Source organism: Leptonotus elevatus, chromosome 1, assembly GCF_054856555.1.
Source record: "Leptonotus elevatus isolate MCC_2025b chromosome 1, RoL_Lele_1.0, whole genome shotgun sequence".
Classification (NCBI taxonomy): Eukaryota; Metazoa; Chordata; class Actinopteri; order Syngnathiformes; family Syngnathidae; genus Leptonotus; species Leptonotus elevatus.
The window spans coordinates 788,069-809,493 of record NC_141239.1 but is presented as its reverse complement, the minus strand read 5'-3'; the positions used below and the strand labels follow the sequence as shown (position 1 = coordinate 809,493).

The following is a 21,425-nucleotide window of genomic DNA, read 5'->3' as shown; positions in this document are numbered from 1 at the left end:
AACCGAAACAGGAAGTTAAAAATATGCCAAAATAAAAGTTGTAATAGCACCAACGGACTGAAATGCATCAAACCAGTCGCAGAAGATCAAGTCAAAATGGTATGTTCACAAAAAGTTGGTCAAAACCAGTTTCTTCTGCGAATCCTGTTAAGGGAACGACAATGGGAAGTAGAAACCTCTCAAAATAAAAGCATCGACACGGATGCACAGAGGAAGAATATCCAAATCAAAGTCCTTTGTTCACAAAAAGTTGCTCAAAACCAGTTCCTGCCAAGTGCCCTACCAAGGGAAACCAAATGGGCCGAATGTGAACGTGTTTCCCTGCTAATGAATTTACTAATCAAGCACAAAATCGAATTCATGCTCCTGGCCCACATTTACCGTGGATTCGCCGCTATTTCCAGGCCATGAGAAGGCAAACATGTCGCCGAGCGCGGCGCACGAATGTCGCCCTCGCCTCAATGTGCTCGCACACCCGAGTCGGAGCGCTCGGCTGTACTGTGAAAACATGGCTGCGAGCGAGCGTGCAGCGAGCGTGCGGAAGTGAGGTACGTGCTACATTCTTTTTTTGGGGGCTGCGTGAGCGCGTCGCCGGGCCACGGAGAGAGGTTCGACTGTCTGCTGCCGGAGGAGAAGCGACACAATTGCTGGCGACTGTTTGTGCGGCACCGGCGCCGTTTGCCAATTAAACGGCAAAGTTGAGAGCGGAACAATCGGCTAAGCTAGGCTGGCTAACGCTTTAGCTACAGGCAGACTGCCACGATTCTCCCCTGCCGGTTTCATCAACTCGACTAGCCTAGCGGAGACGCCTGTCGAGTCGAATGGATTAACGTGGAACCCCCCTGCAACGCCGGAGTCTCTCTAGGTAGCCTCTCTACTCATTTCGGCCGGTAATGGCTCGCTAGCGTGCCGTGTTTAGCCGCGGACTAACTGGGAGTTAGCCCGATTAAAGGGCTAACCAAAGCGGCGTTTTAGCAGCGAAGTTACCGCTAACGCTGAGTTCGCCCACCGCCCCCGGGTTGGCTTGTTGATCTAAAACCACACCTGTGCGTATTATAAGTCCGTTTATTGAAATATTTAACTCACCGGACTATACTTCCGCCTTGTACTGTTGGTGTTCGGTCGAGTAGCAACCGGTGCCGCCCGGCACACGCCGAGCAAGGATGCGGGGATCCGAGCCCCTTTACCTGGGATGCTCGCAACGCTATTTCGTGGATGTCACGTTGAAACTAGGCCCCAGTGGAAGTGTTCCCACTACTACGTGGAGACCAAAGTAGTCACAAAAAGTAACGAGCACAGTGGGTTTTAAATTTAGGACAGAAAAATACTTTAATTGCCAGCTAGCTGTCTTTAGCCACCGCTCTTGGCTTGTTTGGCAGGTGTATATGTACATGTATGCTCACGCATAATTGTGCACATTGCCGCCTTTAAAACGACCCTAAATGACATGTTTTTGTCATTTTTGGACGAGATTGTAGATGCTAGCGCTTTAACGCCACGTCCAAGCCGGCTGAGCATGTTTTTAAAGTGAATACGATGTAAGTATGGGGCATCTTCACTCTTAAATTGCACCAAATTCCTAACATAATCACTGACTGTGTTTTCCCTAGTTGAGTTTTGTTTTATGAGGCACTGACACACTGTTGAATTTGTCAGTGTTTATATATAATAGTTTAAGGGCTTATGCAAAGCGGCCAGTAAGAAATAGAGCTCAATTCAGAATTTGCTGTGATTTCATCTGGAAGAAAAATGGCAGTTAGAAGGTCTTACTAAAATCTATGGTGTGTGTGATGGGATTAGCTCTGAGTTTTGCTTTTTCTTTGGCTTTTCCATGTGTGTTTTTTGTGAAGCTAACAATACGGTGGCGGCTAACGTTGCAAATCCAGATTGCTGCCAAGACATTTACCGCTGGGGTTTTAAGAGGCAAAAGTAAAAAAAATAAATAAAAAAAATGGAATGACTGCGGACATCAAATTATGTTGTTACATTGTTCTATTCTTATGCATTCGATGTAACCCCATGCCATACAGTAATTAAGAATTATAATAAATACAGTTGTCCCTCACCACATCGCGGTCCATTTATTACAGGTTCAGGAGATGGTGTATTTATAAAAAATAAAAATAAAAAGAAGTAGCGTACAGTACAGTTACTCGACAGCACCTCATTGGTCGTCGCGAACTGAGCGTTGCCTACTGCCTGCAATGAAAATTAAACAAACGGTAACAAAATGCAGTAATCAGAAGCACCTTGATCAACCCTGTCGCTATGCATCACAGTGGCTAATTCTCCAGCCATGAAATGGCTGGCCAACAGAACATTCTCATCGGTTTCCATCCTTGTGGAACAGTCAGCAAGGTTTCTTCAGTTTACGATGGCGTTCCCATCCTATGGCGGCCACCGGTACCGAATTTGTGCCAACGTCATACATTGCCGCAGTCTTATCACTAATCTACACTACATTGTAATAAAGTCATCATAATTAAAGTAAATACCAAAGTGTGGAAAAAGAACTTGTAGGCCATAAATAGAAAACAATCAAATGAAAAAGACAGACGTTATTCCACGAGGAACATCAATGCATCGATAATGCCTGCAAAAGCCGTCAACAATTGGTGTATAAACGGCACCATCGGAATTGACCCTGAACGTTTCCCGATGTGAGTAATTCTCAGGATGTTGCCCTTCATTTTCATTGTTGCTAGCTTGTTTGCATATACAATGTGCGGTCCAATCCTAGTTCACTGTCATGCTCGGCCACCGTGTCTAATTCGGTTACGATTTAGCTTCAAAATATAAAAATAAAATAGCGGCGTCGCGCTACTGCATCTCGTAAAACATTCCACTCCGTGCAAGTCTTCAACACGACGTTATTTATATCGTGCACCTGAAGGCAGCGTTTGCTAGTGTGTTAGCTAATTACCCCTGCTGCTATGAGCTAAGCGGCAACGATATGTTAGTTGTTCAACCGAGCTGATCGGTGTTGTCGGATTTGTTTTTTTTTCCTACCGAGGGGAGCTAATGAGCGCGCCTCATTAATTTGTTGTTGCATTGAATGCAGAGCGCTCGCTCCTTTCGCCTTCTTTACTCCCATCCTGTTTTATGCATGGATGCGTCAAGTTGGCCGCCTCAGCAGCCGGCGTCGGCCGAGTGCGAGTAACGCGCGCACGAGCACGTTAAACCTTTATTGACGCTGCAGGTCGTGTTTTCTCCAACACGAACATTCTTAACAGGCAAGTAAAAAAAATAAAATGTTAAAAACACTTGTGGTAGGGGGGGGATAAATGTTGTCAAATGTTTGTGTTTGCGCACGTAAAGAACACACGAGACTTTGATTTCAAGTCGCTAGCACAAGCCTAAAAAGACAACGTAGCAATCGACAGCTTCCCCTCGAAGTCATGAAGCCCAAATAAATGCACAGCACCCGTCACAGAAGATACAAACTTAAAGTGGAAGTTAACTCAAAAATGTCTTTTTAAAATATGCTGTATGTGCCCCGCGAGGCCAAACACGGCATAATTATGATTATTACATTGCGTGGAATTTAAATGAAGCGGCAACATCCACCCGTTCTTAAGGAGCGGCCATTTTGCCACTTGTCACAGTTGCTCTGGGGGTCAGGTAATGACCAATCATGGCTCGCCTGTTTTATGAAGCTGAACTGTGATTGGTTGTTATTTGATTCATGAGCAACCGTGAAACCATTTAACTCATTTACTGCCATTGACGGTTGTAGACGTCAAAAATTCATTTGAACTATTTTGATTAGTTTCACATTTTTTCCCACTTTTGTTAACAAGAGTATGAAAACCTATAATTTTTTTAATTGTACATTTAGAACAGATATAAAAATTGTGATTAATTGTGAGTTAACTTATACAATAATCATTTTTTTCCCGCCTCAGGCGGTTAATTTTTTAAATTGTGATTAATTGCAGGACTTCAGTAGTTAACTCACGGTTAATCATAAATTTTATATCTGTTCTAAATGTACAGTACAATAAAAAAATTCTAGGTTTTCATACTCTTGTTAATCTAATAAAAATAGTTCAAACATTTTTTGGCCGTCAATGGCAGTGAATGAGTTAAGGGGAAGTGGAGTCCCAAAATTTCTTTTTATTTTATTTGATCCCTCTCAGGGGTCAACCATTTTGTTTTGTACTGCCACTTAGTGTCGACTGACAATGACATCACTGTGCCTGAAGGTGTAAAGTAAGCAATCACCTGTTTTCTGGATTTGGTCATGTGACGTTTGCGAGCTGAGCCATTATGCTTTGTGATATAATTTTCAGTAGACACCAAGTGGCAAAATGGCCGCCCCGAGTTAGATAAAAATTGGGTACATTTTGCTGCTATGGTTTTCGTTATTTATTATAGTGTGTGTTCTAGGGGTGTGAATTGCCTCGTACCTTGCGATTTGATACGAATTGATAAGTCAATTATTGTGATTTTATTTGAGCAAAATTTTAGAAATGACTTATCAGTAAACATGTACACTGTAAGATTTGTATGGAAATGTACTTCAGGCTTATAACTGTGAGCCGCTGTATTTAACAAACAGGTTAGAATCAGTTTCATGTTTGAACAGCACTGAAATAAAATATTAAGGCTTAATGTTCCATTAATATCACATTCTTCCATGCTTAAAGTGTGAAACCTAATCCCAAGTAAGACATTTTGTTGAATATTTCCATCAAAAATTGATCTTTAAAAATCGATCCGGCTGCATATGAATCGAAACGAGAATTGTGTGCTGTAATATCGCGATATTTTGCCGAATCGATTTTTTTTAACACCCCTAGTGTTTTCACTTATTTCTATAATGCATTATATTTATTTGTAACTGATAACTAATTAAAAAAAAAAAGAAGTAAATTTCGGTGGTAAATATTGCCTCGAATGATGAACCTTTTAATTCACAAATGGGATCATAGAACCAATTAAGACTGTAACTCGAGGTTCCGCTGTAGAATAAACCGACCAAAAATAAAAGTAGGAACAGGACAAACATTCAAGATGCACTCCAATGCATAAAAACAATTGCAGAAGACCTCAATCAAATTAGTGTATGAACAAAACAAAAAAATACTGGCTCTGATTGAGAGTCCCATCAAAGGAACAAAAACGGGAAGCAGAACCCTTTCAGAATGAAAACACAAACACCACAAACAGACTTAAGCGCACGATACTGCTTGCAGAACCATCCAAATCAAAATGCTCTTTTCCCACCAAAAGTGAGTCCAAACATTAGGGGAACATAAACTGGAAATAAAAATCTTAACCAAAATAAAAGATCATCTCCAGCTATCTCGAACCTGACAGTCACTTGATGCTGCGCAAAAGTAACGGAACGGCGCTTTTGTCTTCTCTGCTTCAACGTGTCTTCTTGACTTCACGGTCATTTGAGCGTGTTTTGACTGATCGCAGCACATTTAAAGGATGTGTCCGTCGCCGCGGCGCTAATTGATGCGCTCCTTTTAAACTCTTTTTATGACTGCAAAGGACGCCATTAAAAGGACTGAATTTGACTTTAGAATGACCTGCACTTTTTTTTTTTTATTGCGCTCTTTGGATTCATTAGCGGGATTAGCCCGACACGCTTCTCACACGGCGTTTTGTTGAAAGCAGTCGCGTCCGAATATCTCACGTTTGGGATCAAGCGTATATCGCGGGAAAGGGACTGCGATCGCCAGGCAACCGTTCCATGTAAGCTCATTTTTTTATTCAGCCCACCATTGCTAGTTCGAAGTGGTCAAGGATAGACACAGCAAGCGAGTCCGCTTTCAATCACTTGATTGAATAAACAAAAGAAAACAAACACGTATTGAGCACATTCGTACACAAGCTGCGCTCATGGCGAATCGCTCAACGTGCAGACTGGCTAACGGGTTAGCCGCTTGACAGCCGGCCAACTGCCATTCTCGCGCTCGCTGACGCCCACGTCACTCACCAGGGCGAGCATCGCCTTTTGAAGTCAAACACGCTCAAAGTCGCAGGCTACGTTGACACGCAGCCGATATTTGGGTTAAGGTCAAAATGGCGGTTTCGGGAACATTTGGGATAACCCGTTTATCTGCGCGAGCGTCGTATGTAACCCAATCGAAACCGCAACACGCAGACCGCATCATTACTCAAATAGACGTAATTTCCGCTTTTAACTTTCTGCGGTCATAAAAGAATCAACAAATTATTTTCACGTCACTCGCCACACTAATGAAGTCGTTTGTTTCCTTCTCGCTACAAAAGCGTGACGCTGCATTTGTTGTTCGCTGTAGAGACCGAAAATAATGTGAATAAATGAATGAATTCAAGTTAGGCTCGCTTGGCGAGTGGCAACGTAAGGTGGCAGCCGCACATAAAAGTATTTCCCGTACTCAAAAGACCAAGATTCTTTGCGATTGGACCGTGTCAAACTCACATTGGCTCAGGGGTTGCAATTTGGGCCGGATCAGTGAAATAATGGTGTATAACTTAAAAAGAATTGCCGTCAATTATACGCTTTCGCTATTTGTGGGTCAGCCCTAAATTACAGAGCTCAACTGTAATCTTATTGTTCCCCCAAAAATTAATACAAATGCAAATGGAACGCGGCAACACTTCGCCTGTCTGAGTTCCGGATGTGTTAAATATATATTGTTCCCAGCATGCATTGTGTGGCGCAGTTAATGACGTTATAAGGACGTTAATCCTTGTCATGTATTTGTGGTACCAGTAATTGAATTTGTCGTATTTAACACGTTTTTGTTGCTCTATGATTTTATTTTATTTTTTTAACAAACCGTAACTTTAGGTTGTGTATAAAATAATGACATCCAGGATGATTCCGTGTACAAGTTGCATTGCTCATCTGAGGACTGCTAATGAAATTACAAATTTATGCTTTGATTTTGGCCGGCAGATTAATTGGTCCGACATTAAAAAAAAAAAATTCACTTTACAAAATCGTCCCGTGGGCCGGATTAAACCCCTTTGCGGGTCCAATCCAGCCCGCAGGCCGTATGTTTGACACCACTGGTTTAGCGCATGCGCAGAACACAAAACAGGTGTTCTTTCAAAGATGCTACCCCAATTTCATTTATAGGACCGAATATTCGGGTTTGAAAAGGGGTCTTATTCAGTTTTTATTTTTTACATGGCCTTTCGAAAACAAGAATATTGCCAATATTTTGAAAGGGTTATTTGACTGCATGTAAACATAGTCAACAATACAGTAAAAACGTGAGGATGGCGACCCCAAAGAGACAAAAATAATCCTTGCAATACGCGTGTCCCCAAACATTTAATAACGCAATATCAATTTCTGTCCAATGAAATCATCACGCACGGAACAACGATCCAGGAAAATGTGGAAAAAAGTTTGAACGAGGTTGCAAATGGACGGCTCTCCTCTTATCGTCTGTGGTGCTCCAAATATTCCACGCGTCTCTGTGCAAAAGGAACTTGTGTAAGTGTGACACTTATTCCTGTTGTGTTTGAAACAATTGTTTAACCACAAAAGGGATTTGGACAGCGAGTCTCGGGATCAACGACTCTCTGGCCACAGCACCTTGCGCGCAATCCGCATTCTAGCTCGGTTACTCCTCTGGCGCGACACGGAAAGCCGTCAATGTCATGCGTTAACTTGTACCACTCCTACCTGCACTGGTGCCTTACACGCAGGACGCCGCGCCAGGAAAATATTGGCTTCGGTGGCCAGTGAAAGCAACTGCAGTTGAATTTATGGAGGCTCCACTGTTGTGCCTCTCAAGCCCAATTTTGCGGTAAACTTGCCTGAAAGGTACATTTAAGTTCACAAGTTCTAGCGCACGAGAGGTTAATCCTGAAATTTCACCCAGCAGCCGAATATCTCAAACCTTTTCCGAGTAATGCATGTCTGTGTAAAAGGCACAGGCGGGCACATTGGTGCCCTCCTGAAGTGTACAGTTTTACATTGACTACAGCGACGTGTGTCTTCGCAGGTGCCCGCGTTCCGCCGCAGTGGACAGCGCACCAGGATGAGGAGGTTGTAGGCGCCCGCCGTAGTATGGCCGCGTCCCGGTCCTCGCGCGTCACAAGGTCATCGGTGGGGCTCAATGGATTGGACGAGAACTTTTGCGGCCGCACCCTCAGGAACCGCAGCATCGCCCAGCCGGAGGAGACGTCCGTGTCTCCGCTGCCTCGGGCCCGCTCGCCCAAGAAGAGGCAGGAGTCCCGGCAGGACTCCAGGCAGGTGTCGAAACAGGACATCAAGCACGGGTCCAAGAAGGAGGACAAGCAGGAGTCCAAGCCGGACCCCAAGCCGGACACTAAGAAGGAGAAGACCAAGCAGGAAGTTAAAGAGGATGCTGACAATCAATCGGTGCAGGACTGCGAGCGGCAGGTCTCGTTGGAGGAACGGTTAAATGATTCAAAGGACTGTAATAGTTCTCCGATAGCCGATCGGTCGGTCGGCCCCCGCAAACGGAGCGGCACGTGTCTGGAAAAAGACGTTGGCCCCGAGAAGGCGGAACATTGCGATAAAGGGAACGGGGTGCGGGATGCCCCTCCTTTCATCAAAAGGGCCAAGCGGTGTTCCCGAGCCGGGGAATGTCAGGAACGCGAGGAGGACGCGGGGAGCCCCCAGAGTCCCGTCTCCGTTCCCGAACCTTGCGAGGGCAAAACTTGTGAAGACATTCCCACCCGGAACTCGAACCTAGCTCCCGACTCGCCTGTCCTCGGGGAAGAGGAAGGCGAGCTGGCCAAAGATGGCCGGGTGGAGTGTGATGGGGCGCCGCACCGCCCCAACACTCACAAAGCCTCCAACGGGCTCGGGGACGATGCAGCGGACGACCACGGCGCCCTCGCCGAACAATCTTCGAGTCCTGCCTCTGCCACCGGCTGCCCGCCGCTGCTCAACGGCGGCCAGGCCGGGGCGCCGCCCCCCTCGCCCCACCCCACGGTGCCTTGTACAAACTCTAGCCCGGCGCACGCCGAGGTCGTCGCCTCGGGGCATCCGCCTGCGCCTGCGCCATTCTCCCCGGCCCCTCCGGAGGATCCGCCCCCTGAGCTGGTGGTGGCCAGAGAGCAGGAAGTGGAGGACGTGGAGGTGGACGTGGTGGGCGACCCCCTTTGTCTGGCCGGCGAGGAGCAGGTGATGGACAGCGAGTGCGAAGGTAACGGTCGCCCACTCACGCCGGTGCCGGACGCCGCCGCCGCCGCCTCGCCTTCCCCCGCCGCCTACAACAGCAACTCAGGAGAAACGACGCCCCCGCTGGCGCCGACCCCGTCGCCCACCGAGCCCGGGTGCACGCCCCCGTCTTTTGCCGAGCTCTATGAACACAGGTACACCCTGCGGACTTCGCCCCGCAAGGCGCCCTCCGCCAAGGCTTGCTCTCCGCCCGGAGACAACGGCCCACTGAAGGAGGACGGGGAGGCGGCGGAAGGGACGGACGAGGACTTTCCGGCTCCTTCGGACTCTTTGCGTCCCGCTGGCGACGGCGACGAGACCACCTGCGCAGAGCCCGGGAACGAGACGGGCTGCGACGACGGTGGCCCCTTGGGAGCCGGGGACGTCGGCAAGGAAGTGGTGTGCAGTCACACCACGGAGGAGGAGGAGGAGGAGGAAGAGGAGGAGCCGGACGTGTATTACTTTGAATCCGACCACCTGGCTCTCAAGCATAACAAAGAGTACGTGCGAGGCGCTTTGGCGGGATTTCGTTCCCCCGACAACCTCCCCTTGCCGCCTCACTCGTGTAGCTTACCCTAATCTTCTCACTGTTTCCTTTATGCCCGCCTGTGCTGGCAAATAATCCCGCTGCACTCTTGATTTTAATGGGATTTGTCGCCGGTAAAAATTTAAATAATGCGACGTAATACCGCGGAACCTCTCAAATGGAATGCAGTCCGCTCCCTTGCTATTTGGTCTGTAATCAGTTGCAGGCTAAGAGTTGAATGGGGGGTCATTTGGTCCCAGGCCGCAGAGAAGTGCCGGCGTCCCACTGCCATTGAATCAGTCCGCGGCAGGGATCACAAAATCTGCTATAAAATAAAGCTTCGAATACAGCAGTACCTTGACTTACAAATTGTATTTGTTACGTTTGTAACTTAATTTAGCCGTATCTGAAATTATTGTCCGATTCGGGATGGTTGTTGTGGCCAATTGGCCGCTTCCATCGAGCGGTGTGGTATGAAAAGCTTGGTAGCAACACCAAGCAAAAAAACGGACCGAGCGATGGCCTGCTGCAACTTCTGATATTTTGTAAATTGGTGCACTTGTAAGTCAAGGTACGTCTGTAAAGTAAAAGGACTTGCCTAAGAAGACACCTGACAGTAACTGAGAGGGGATGAGTTTGCTTGGAGGGTTGCTGCGGATCCTTAAAAGGCATTGGGCCAGCCAAGGCTTTAATTGCCATGAAAATATGTTATAGCAATCTTTTAAAAGTCCCAAATGTTAAGACATGATAAGTAGGATTTTATGACTGTAAATAGAGTCAAATCCCCAAATTAAAATACTTAAAATAAAATAAAACATAACATCACGCTGTCACAATCGTAAAAGCAACAGCGATGTGCTTTGAGCAGAAGCGCGTCATTTATGTACTGTAGTAACTTTGGACAAGCTGGAAAATTGCGACGTTGGTCTTAAATGTAATTTCAGATTAACAAGTCTTAACCCTGGACAACCCAAGAACCCTTTTCTTCTTTGGAAAATTATGAATTATACATTAAAGGACTGCTATAAGTTCACTGAACACCAAAATATGTTTTTTCAATTTTAACCCTTTTTTTTTTTAACTAGCTCAGAGTTGCTAATTTATCAAAATATATATATATATAAAACATGTTCCTAGGCATTCTGCAACATGATATGAAATAGATGAACCAAAAAAACAGACTTTTACCATCTGATGGTTTTGTTTGGATTGATTTCCAGCTCAACAAAATTGGCATGTTGCCGCCATCTTGTCAGCACTCTGGCTCATGTAAGTGCAATATTCAGCCACTCGATGACCCCATGCAGGGGTCAGAAGTGGCACTCTGGGCTTTTGAAGTTCAATTTGTAAAAAAAAGAAAGAAAAAAAAAGGTCTTTGTTATTTGAGTAGCAGAATTTCTAGGGGCCAAATTTGACCCCGTGGGTTCTCCACTTAACTGACGCTGTCGGAACCCTGGCATAGCAATGCTGTCACTTGAGTGGCGTTTTCCTTTTGTTGTTGGAATTCATCTCGCTTTGGTGTAAAATAAAACTAGAAGTAAAACTACTCATCCTATGAAGACAAATAGGTATGTTTTGTCGCTATTCCTGTACTTGAATCATGTTGCTTTAGTATAAAAAAAGCAAACAAACTTTAAAACTACGACTCCGAATTTGTCCCCTGGGAGAAGTTAAGATGTTACTGACGGCGAGCGGCGTTTTGCAGCCATTCCTGGAGTTTATGCTCGTACCGAGTGTAAAATATAGCTTCAATAATATTGAACTACTTGTCGTATGAAGAGGCCAGACTTTAACAGAGAGGGGACAAAAAATAGGTTTGTTTATTTCATTATTCAACCTTGAGCAACTTTTTGTTTGAATGTTTCCGTTTATTTGTCTCGCGTCGGAAGCTGATTCGCGAGGCGTCGTCGCCGCCGCCGCAGCAGGAGGAAGCGCAGACTGAAACTGAAATGCGATCGGCCGACGTCTCGCTCTCGCATTGGCGGACGTTTCAAATTCATCTCTGGCGGGACTCCGATTTCACCGCTCGCGCCCGCGGCAAAGTAACGGGATCGAGTTTCCGCGACAAGGTTTCAATGGAGCCCACAAAGATGGATCAATGCAAGCCAGGAGTCATTTAAAGGAAGCGTGACGGAAACGTCTGTACGTGTAACGGTTTAGAAGAATGCATTCAGATACAGAATAGTGGAGTTCATTTTGACGGGCTTTACTGCAGTTCTGTTCCTACTGCAGTGTGGAAATGAAACTTAAAAGTAGTATCGTCAAAATTGCAGTAAATATTTACTTGAAAAACAGCCAGTGTGGCGGGAAGCGAGCGCCTCGTGCCGCACAACGTGTTCGTATTCGGTTCCACATTTTTGCTGAAGTTGCTCGTCAATTCAAGGTGAATAGTTGTGGTGCAATATCACCGACTCTGAATTATTATTACACAAGAAACGACATACAGGCGGTCCTTGGTTTCCGATAGTCTCACCATACGAGGTTTTGAGCTTTAGATGAATTTTTAATATGCGGCCACGCGGCACAAGAAGCCACGTTCTGTTCGTGCTGTACTTTTTTGGTCATTTGATTGTTTTATTTTTTTTGCCCTTAAAGTGCTTCCCATTAAATGTACTGTAATAGAATACAGCGCATTCCGATGTGTGTACGAATTCGAGTTATGTCGGCATTGAGGACACAGTTTTATGGTTGTTACGTGATTTCTGTTGTATTTGTAGCCATAGTGTAATAAAATTTTTAGCTAAATTTTTAGTGCTTAGAAAATGGCCAACTGTGTCATAAGGTTTGTCTTGTTATGTGTCGTTTTATTGCGTTATTTAAAAAATCATGGGCCGCTAACAAGATGGAGGAACAACATGTCGCATAGCCTCGTTAGTCCAAACCCAATAGAAATGCTGCCCGTAGCAGCATAACGATGCGTTACGCCGCTGTTTCTCAACCCCGGTCCTCGAGGTACCCCCATCCCGCTCGTCTTCCATGTCTCCCCAGCCAACACAGCTGAGGATCGTTATCAGGCTTCATGCACAGCGTGCTGATTAGCTGATGGTTTGAAACGCGCGTGTTGTTGTGGGAGACGTGGAAAACAGGGGTACCCGAGGACCAAGGTTGAGAACCCCTGCTTTAAGCTAATAGCTAGCCTTGCTTCTGCTGCTGCTTTGCGTTTTCTGTGGCTCTTCGCCGCCTCCCACTGGCCAGCGCGGGTCGTATTGCGAGACCCTGCCACGTCCTGTTAAACCAGATGGACGCATAGCCAAGCCTCTGAGTCAGTCCCGCTCACTTCGTCTTTCTCGCGCCCCCCCCACAAAATGTCAAACTCTTTACGCCGCCGCGAGCCGCTGCGTTTGACGCGCCACGCTGCTGATCGCTGGTGACGCGTGCGCCGGAATGGAGTCATTCCAATGATCGTTTTTCCCTCCGTGTCAGTTACCAGAGGTTGCTGCAGACCATCGGCGTTCTGGAGGCCCAGCGCACGCAGGCCATCCTGGACCTGGAGACGTTGGCGCGGCACCAAAGAGAAGCCCTGGCCGACCCCATCGGCTTTGTGGAGCAGCTGCAGAAGAGGGTAACCCAAATATGCCGCCTCACAAATTTGTTTTTTGAAAGAAGAAATCATGCAGTGCATTTATTATGTACGGTACATAATATAAAATAAAATCGGTCTTTTTTTACTTGACCTATTTAAATGTTAATACTGTCATTTTTTTAACTTAACGTTTATGTACATTGTTTATTAATACATTATAACGTAAAATATAAGTACATATGTACTGACAAAAGTCAGTGACTTCTTGCATTAGTCGCAGCTCTGCTTACATAAATCTTTGTAAGCTTGAATGTACCGTGCTGTTTATTCAAATTTGACCCCCCCCCCACGAGCTAAATTACATTTTTACAGCAGAGTGTACAACCACCAACCTTAATATGATTGTCTTTAGCTGACACATACTCAACATAGGGACTTTATTTCAAGATTGAAAAGGCGAAGAGCCCTCCTTCCTTTCACGGTATGTACACGGAACCAACTTGCTTGTGTTACGAAATGGCAATTTTTCCAAGAGGAATCACTTATTTGGACGGCATGTGTATTATTTGAACTTTAACACGCTGTCGCTGGATTTCTGTGAAAATAGATGCAAATGAATGCATGCTGAAAACACTTCAAAGCTTGTTTGGTATCCGGAGAAATAAAACGTCCCGGAATGGGAGAACAAAACAAAAAAAAGAAACTTGCTTTTGAATAATGTCAGTTTCATTTACATTGACTGACACTAAAGTAGGGGAAAATCTGGAAAATGTCAAATGAGAGATTTCATTTTCAGGCAACGTCGGCCAGCCGTGCTTTAAATGCTAATGTCGCTGTTCGGTGACCTTTGCCAGGTGAACCTGGGCCTGCCGTGCCCCCAGCGTGTCGTTCAACTCCCGGACTTGGCGTGGGAGCAGTACACCTCCGGCCTCGGGGATTTCCAGAGGGAGTTCTGCGACAAGAAGCGGAAAACCAGACGGCTCAAGCTCATCTTTGACAAAGGTGTGGCAGCGGGTCCAAAATGGCTGCCAGTTCACGTGCTTGAATCTGTTTTCATTGCCCCACCCCCATTCAGGTTTGCCGGTCCGACCGAACAGTCCCGCGGAGCCCAAGAAGGAGTGCGAAAGCGCCACCTTGTACTCGTCACTGCCCACTAGTGACGCCCCAGAGAATGGCAGTCAGACGCAGGTGCGACTCAATTTCCATCACACGGCTCGTTCGCATGTCGCCGGTCATTGCAACTGACTTCATTGTCGCCAACGCGTCTGCCGTCTAACATCCCCGCTAACCGTCTGCATTTGCGTCTCCAGATGATCCGGGGTCGGCTTTGTCACTCCAGCAAGCCCGACACCTTCAACCAGCTGTGGACGGCGGAGGAGCAGGTAATCAAAAGCACATCTATGAACACAGCGGCATGCCAGACGCGTTGCCCGTGACCACGTGTTGCGTTCCGACCCGATAGAAGAAACTGGAGCAGCTCCTGGTCAAGTTCCCTCCGGAGGAAGTGGAGTCCAAAAGGTGGCAGAAAATCGCAGACGGGTTGGGCAACCGGACAGCCAAACAGGTAACGGAAATATTTGAGAAGTGTTCTCCATTTTCAAGCCATTTCAACACGAGTTTGATTCGTCATTTGAATAAAATAAAAAATAAAAAAAGATTTACAATTTGGACATATGAGGTTTCTGCATGATGCCAGTGATATAGTATAAACAGTTACGTAAAAAAAAAAAAAGGGGGATGTTTTTGGGTGCTTCTGCTCAATTTGACTTAAAGTTGAGTTAATTGATTACACCTAATAAAAATATATTGATAGACGAGTCAAGTCAACTTTATTTATATAGCACCTTATCATGTAAAGGAACAACTCAACGTGCTTTATACGCACACAAAAAACAAACACTCACTCTTATGGAGGTAAATTTGGTGCAAAACTAACTTGTGCAAAAAATTTGTACCTGTAGAAAAAAGTCTAAATTTGTATCTGTAAAAGTCGTGATTTGTATCTGTAAAAAAAATGTGTGCCTGTAAAAAAAAATTTTGTGTCTGTAAAAGAAATTTGTACCTGTAAAAAAAAAATGTGTATGTGTAAAACAAATTAGTATCTGTAAAAACAAATTTGTACCTGTAAAAGTCATGATTTGTATCTGTACAAAAAAAAATTCGTACCTGTATTAAAAGTATAAATTTGTATCTGTAAAAGTTGCGATTTGTACCTGTAGAAATGACAACTTGTAGTCAAAGAAGTCGCCACTAGGAGTCACAAGTGTTTTTTCTGCTGCTGTTCAGTGACGTGAGTTTTGCCCCATTTCTCGCGCTACAAATGGAGCAAAACTAATTTGTACTTGTAGAGCGCCGTGATTTGTACTTGTAAAGAAGGGGGCGGGCTCTGGTGAATGAAGGGTTGTTTTGACCAATCAAGTGAGAAGGATTTGAGCGGATTGGAGCGCAACCTCATTGGTTTAGCGAACGACGGTGGCGGGACTCGCGGAAGGATACAAGCAGGACACATCGTCGCCAACCAACATACATATTAAGAATACTTCAGTCGACTGAAGTATTCTTCCTCAACATACATATTAAGAATACTGAAGTATTCTTCCTCAACATACATATTAAGAAGTATTCTTAATATGTATGTTGGTTGGCGACGATGTGTCCTGCTTGTATCCTTCCGCGAGTCCCGCCACCGTCGTTCGCTAAACCAATGAGGTTGCGCTCCAATCCGCTCAAATCCTTCTCACTTGATTGGTCAAAACAACCCTTCATTACACCAGAGCCCGCCCCCTTCTTTACAAGTACAAATCACGGCGCTCTACAAGTACGAATCAGTTTTGCACCTTTTGTAGCGAGATAAATGGGGCAAAACTCACGTCACTGGACAGCAGCAGAAAACCCACTTGTGACTCCTAGTGGCGACTTCTTTGACTACAAGTTGTCATTTCTACAGGTACAAATCACAACTTTTACAAATACAAATTTATAGTTTTTGTACAGGTACAAATTTTTTTTTGTACAGATACAAATCATGACTTTTACAGGTACAAATTTGTTTTTACAGATACTAATTTGTTTTACACATACACATTTTTCTTTTTACAGGTACAAATTTATTTTACAGACACAATTTTTTTTTTTACAGGTACACATTTCTTTTACAGACACAATTTTTTTTTTTACAGGCACACATTTTTTTTACAGATACAAATCACGACTTTTACAGATACAAATTTAGACTTTTTTCTACAGGTACACATTTTTTGCACAAGTTAGTTTTGCACCAAATTTACCTCCATACACTCTCTCCTCCTTGACTAAACTATACATTTAATATTTTAAAAGATTAGTTTATCACTGATTAAAAACAGCATATTTTATTGAGTCCATATACATGTATCTTTTTTATAAATCCGTTTTTAAATAAATAAGTTTTTTTAATAAAAAGTGATTTTTGTGTAACTTCTGATTCATATTTTGACCATAAAATGGTTAAGTGATTAAAATGATACAAATTATAATAAAAACATGAAAATCTGTTAATTAAAAATTTAAAAAAATAAAACTTCAATTTAATTATTTTTTAAATTGTACCTATTACATGCACATTAAAAAAATATTTAAGACTTAATGGAGGTTTTTATGTGACTGAAATTAAAGATAATGTAATTGTTAATAAAAAAAATTTTTTTCAAGAACAGCATTTTTTGTGGCCTATGTTGACTAGAACTTTGGTTATTTTAATAATTAAAATGTAGTTAACTAAATATAATAAATATTGAACATAACCCTAACCCTTAATAATGAAAACATTTCATCTATATTACGTTTTCCCCCCAAATTTAATTAAGTCAGTGTTGTGCTGCCAGTCATGCATCTTGTGACTGAAAAATTGATGAATTAAAATGAATATTTTTTTAAATGATAAATATTAGAATTTTTTAGCTCTAAATGGAAGTTTTGTGAGGCTTCTGATGCACATTTTGAGTGAATATTGCAGCATTGAATATGTTGTTTTTCACGGTATTAATGCTGATTCCCGCCTGTGATCTTTGTTGTCATGGCTTCAGGTTGCCAGCAGGGTGCAGAAGTACTTCATCAAACTGACAAAAGCTGGAATCCCCGTGCCTGGAAGAACCCCCAACCTGTACATGTACACTAAAAAGGTACACAAACGCTTTGGCGCCATCTAGTGTAAAAAAGAAAAAGAAAAGAGAGACTAAAGTAGCGCATGCTTGTTGTTGTTTGATGATCAGGCAAGCAGCAAGAGGCAGCACCACCTCAACAAGCATCTCTCCCGGCCCTCCACCTTCCTCACCTCCTACGAGCCCCCCGTCTACATGGACGACGACGAAGACGACGACGAGCGGGCGGCGTTCTTCGGCGCCATGCACGACCCCGCCGACGACGACTCGGTCGGTCTACGTATGGACCTTGAAAAAATACTAGCATAGCAAAGTCGTAATTTGTTTATTTCCCCCAATTTTTGTTACTGCGGACAGTTGACGTGACAATCATCTCTTGTTTGTTGCTTCCAGGACGACGACGACGACGACGACGTCATCCCCGCGGAGTTGCGTAACCTTCCCGAGTACAAAGAGCTGCTGGAGCTCAAGCGTCTGAAGAAACAAAAACTTCACGAGCTCCGTGAGGACAAAGCGGCCGTGCAGCACTTGGGATACAAGGTGATGCGCGTTGGCAACATTCCACCTCAACTCATTCACTCGCAGCCATTTTCACTGAAGCAACCCCCTTTGCTCCCGGCTACTTTGCTGGAGTTTGACTGATTTTCCAAGGCCCACAGATTATTGTCTTCTCAGTGCTATAAAAACATGGAACCTACCAAAAGAAAGATTGGAATGTCTTCTTTCATCAGGAAAAAAAAGTATATTTCTTTCTGTTAACGCTTTGCAGCAATTAGCATAAGAATACAGCAACGTTTTATCATTACTCACAAATCTGTTTAAAACACTGGGGAAAACTGCCTTTTTTTAACATGGCCCTGGTTGATCTCTTATACTCTGCTGCCACCCGATGGCCGTTTTTGTAATAACTACCATTGCTTCAAGCATTCTCTTCAGCTCAGAGGCTGCAGCAAAGCCTTCTGCTCTATCATAAAAAACGTATAAATACGTTTTTGGGACACTATTAATATTTAAAATAGAACTTATTAATATGTTTTTGGGAGCAAATGAGTTAAAAGGGTGTCACTCACATGTTGCGTGTTTGTGTGTGAAGTGTGATGTGTGCGGCATGGAACCCATCCAGGGCGTGCGGTGGCATTGTCAAGATTGTCCGCAGGACAACGCCGTGGATTTCTGCGCCAACTGCGCAGACTGGTCAGTCAACAGACGTGATTACACGCACACACGAGATACACTCCACTATGTACATGGTAACACACAAAGTAAATAAGTACATTTTATTTATTATTTTTTATTTTTTTGGTAGAGCCCTTTTCACAGTGAGGACTGAAAAAGCGTTAATCTGACAATTTCATAATAGTATGAAACTTTACTAACTTTGCTCCTCTGATATAATTTCTCTCACTTTGACTCGTAAAATGAACATTTTCATCTCTGCAATTTTTTTCCCCTATAAAAAAAAGACCAATTAATTATTGACAAATTACAACTTAAATACTTACTACAAAGGTAACTTTGACTTTTGTCTTGAAAAATACAAAAAATATTCTGTTGTTAGTTATTTTTCTTGCATTAGAAAAAAGTCCATCAAATGGGTTTTCTCAAAATATGACCAAGAAAAATACTTTATTCTCACCCTACTTCCTTTTTCCCCCATAAAAAAATACTTTCTACTCGTAACTATTGCTTTTTCTTGAAAAATAGGAACTTAAAATACTTCTCACAAAATTAGTTTTTTTTTTTAAATCACTGAAACAACTTGAAAAAATACTTTTCTAAATATGACTTTGAGGGACAAATGCAACTTTATTCTTGTAAAGTATCTTTTGGATTATGATTTCATGTCTTAACTATGACATATTTTCTTCTCAAAAATTACTGTTTAGGAAAAAATATAATTTAAATTCAATACCACCTCTTTAAAATTGCATAAAATTACATTTCTAGTTCCTGATCATAAAATGGCCACTAGAGGGCGCTCACCATCACGAGTAAAAAAAAAAGAATCTGGATTTTTTTTACAGTGAAAATCTGCCGGCTCTCACAAGAGCAACTTTATTGTGAATGTGTCATAAGTGTATGACTTTTCTCTGTGTTTTTTCTAAGTGCTTCCTTATAGCTGCAGCTGTTGTGAAAAGGCTAAATAAATAAAGTTGAGGTAAAAATAACCGCCCCACCCCACCCAGACCTCAAAGAAATCTGAATCAGATTTCTTTGAGGTCTGGGTCTATTGCTTTTTCTTGAAAAATAGGAACTTAAAATAATTCTCATAAAATTAGTTTTTTTTTTTTTTAATCACTGAAACAACTTGAAAAAAGTATTTTCTAAATATGACTTTGAGGGACAAATGCAAGAAAAAAAGATCAGACTGATCTTTTTTTCTTGGAAAAACGATTGTAAAAAGCTTCTTTAGCCTCATAACAGTGTGACTATCATTTTCTAACGGTCTGCAATTTCGAACATAAGATTTCTTTTTTCCTTTCCGCGTTGCAGCTTGTTCAAGACGGAGACCCACAAGCCTAACCACCACCTGGAGCCCGTTTGCCAGCCCGAGACTTTGCTGGACCGCGACTACCGCCTGCCACAGAGCACCAGCTACAACTACCTGGACCCCAATTACTTCCCGGCCAACAGATGACAGACGAGCGGCAGGCGCCCGTAGCTCCACCACACGCACTCGTTTGCTCTCTCTCTCTCTTTCTCTTTCTTTCCCTCTCTCTCTCCCTTCTCTCCAGTGTGCATGGCTCCATCGCCCAAGCTTGATCCCGCCGCCATGTCGGAACGGCGGCAGGTGGGGGGGGGGCGAGCAGAGCGCCGCCGCCGCTGGGGGGCGGCCAAGTCGGTGTGCCGCCGCCTCAGCAAGGTCAATCATGGATCTTTTAAAGACGATATCAAAAAATGAATTGTGAAGGCAACATTCCCACGCGGCGAGTGGCGGTTTGTCGTGCCGCCACATTTCAAACGCCGACGCAGCGTTTTTCTTTTTTACCCCCCCTCCCCCTCTCTCACCCGTCAGTGTTTGCCGCCATGGATCACGTGAAGTGTTTATGGTGACCAGTAGTTGGCGCTAGTTGTTGTGTGTGTGCCATTTAAAACCATGCAAAACAAAGAAAAAAAACATTGTTTTGTCGGTCATCTTTTGGTTGAAGTCCATGAAATAAGATTGTATTTTTATTAACCTATTTAAGAAAAAAAGAAAAAAAATGATTTGAGGTGGTGCTCGGTGCCGCCACACTTTTATACACACAGACACGCACACACAAAAGTACACACACACTCACACGCGCACACATTGGTCTTGTTTGTGCTTGACTCGACACCGTTCTCACCTTTCAGCCCCCCCGGAACCCCCCCCCCCCCCCCCCCTCCTGCTTCAATATCTGTGTATAACAAGTCTGTTCTTATGTAAAAAAACAAAAAAATTAATAATGTACAAAAAATGCTAGAGGAGAAGCGTGGAAATAAAAGTATGTGAAAATATTTTCCCCCATTCATTGTTCTTATTGACAGACGACTTGATTTTGATAAGTAGAAACTGTGCAAGTCGAGCGAATCTCGCTGGATGTCTTCAACGGGTGAGTACAATCGTTTCGCTTCACTGCTTTCGCACTTTTAGGATTTTGGGAATCTCCGAATGTCGCAACAAACGTTGCAAAACGTTTGTCTTCGTCTTGCGTCACAAATAAATGTCATGGTTTTAATGTAGCGTTTGACATTTAAATTTGTTGCTTTTAATTATGGCATTTTAAAATATTTAATTATGGCATAGTTTAACACGCTCCAATATTTTACCACATTTTGATTTAATCTGCTTTAAATGTTTTTTGTTTTATCACAATTGAATTGACTTGTTTTAGCATTTTGTTTCCAATTGAATTTTGCCATAATTTAATACTTAAAATAGTTTTATTAACGTTTGACAATTTAAGAAAATATTTCAAATTATGAGTACATTAAATAAAATGTACATATTTGCTTTATTTTTAAATGTTGCAATGATTTAAAACATTTTGATTATAATATTTCAAAGTGAAATCATGTACTTAATTTAATTGGCTTTACATTTATTTAATTGAAGTACATTTGAATAAC

At 43.3% G+C, this 21,425-nt stretch overlaps 1 protein-coding gene across 2 annotated transcripts; it reads left to right on the top strand.

The window, feature by feature from the left end:
* The first annotated feature begins 267 nt into the window (after window positions 1–267).
* On the top strand, window positions 268–20,807 carry zzz3 (zinc finger, ZZ-type containing 3). Of its 2 annotated transcripts, none has more exons than XM_086085568.1 (12): window positions 268–548; window positions 7,959–9,645; window positions 13,095–13,233; window positions 14,049–14,196; window positions 14,270–14,382; window positions 14,505–14,576; window positions 14,657–14,758; window positions 17,259–17,354; window positions 17,445–17,603; window positions 17,727–17,873; window positions 18,427–18,527; window positions 19,827–20,807. In XM_086085568.1, exons 2-12 carry the CDS (start codon window positions 8,024–8,026, stop codon window positions 19,969–19,971), a joined length of 2,844 nt encoding a protein of 947 aa, XP_085941694.1. In that variant the 5' UTR covers window positions 268–548; window positions 7,959–8,023; the 3' UTR covers window positions 19,972–20,807. The 2 variants fall into 2 exon arrangements, with proteins under 2 accessions (XP_085941694.1, XP_085941779.1); XM_086085653.1 differs by lacking the exon at window positions 268–548 and adding an exon at window positions 571–865.
* Window positions 20,808–21,425: the final 618 nt, after the last annotated feature.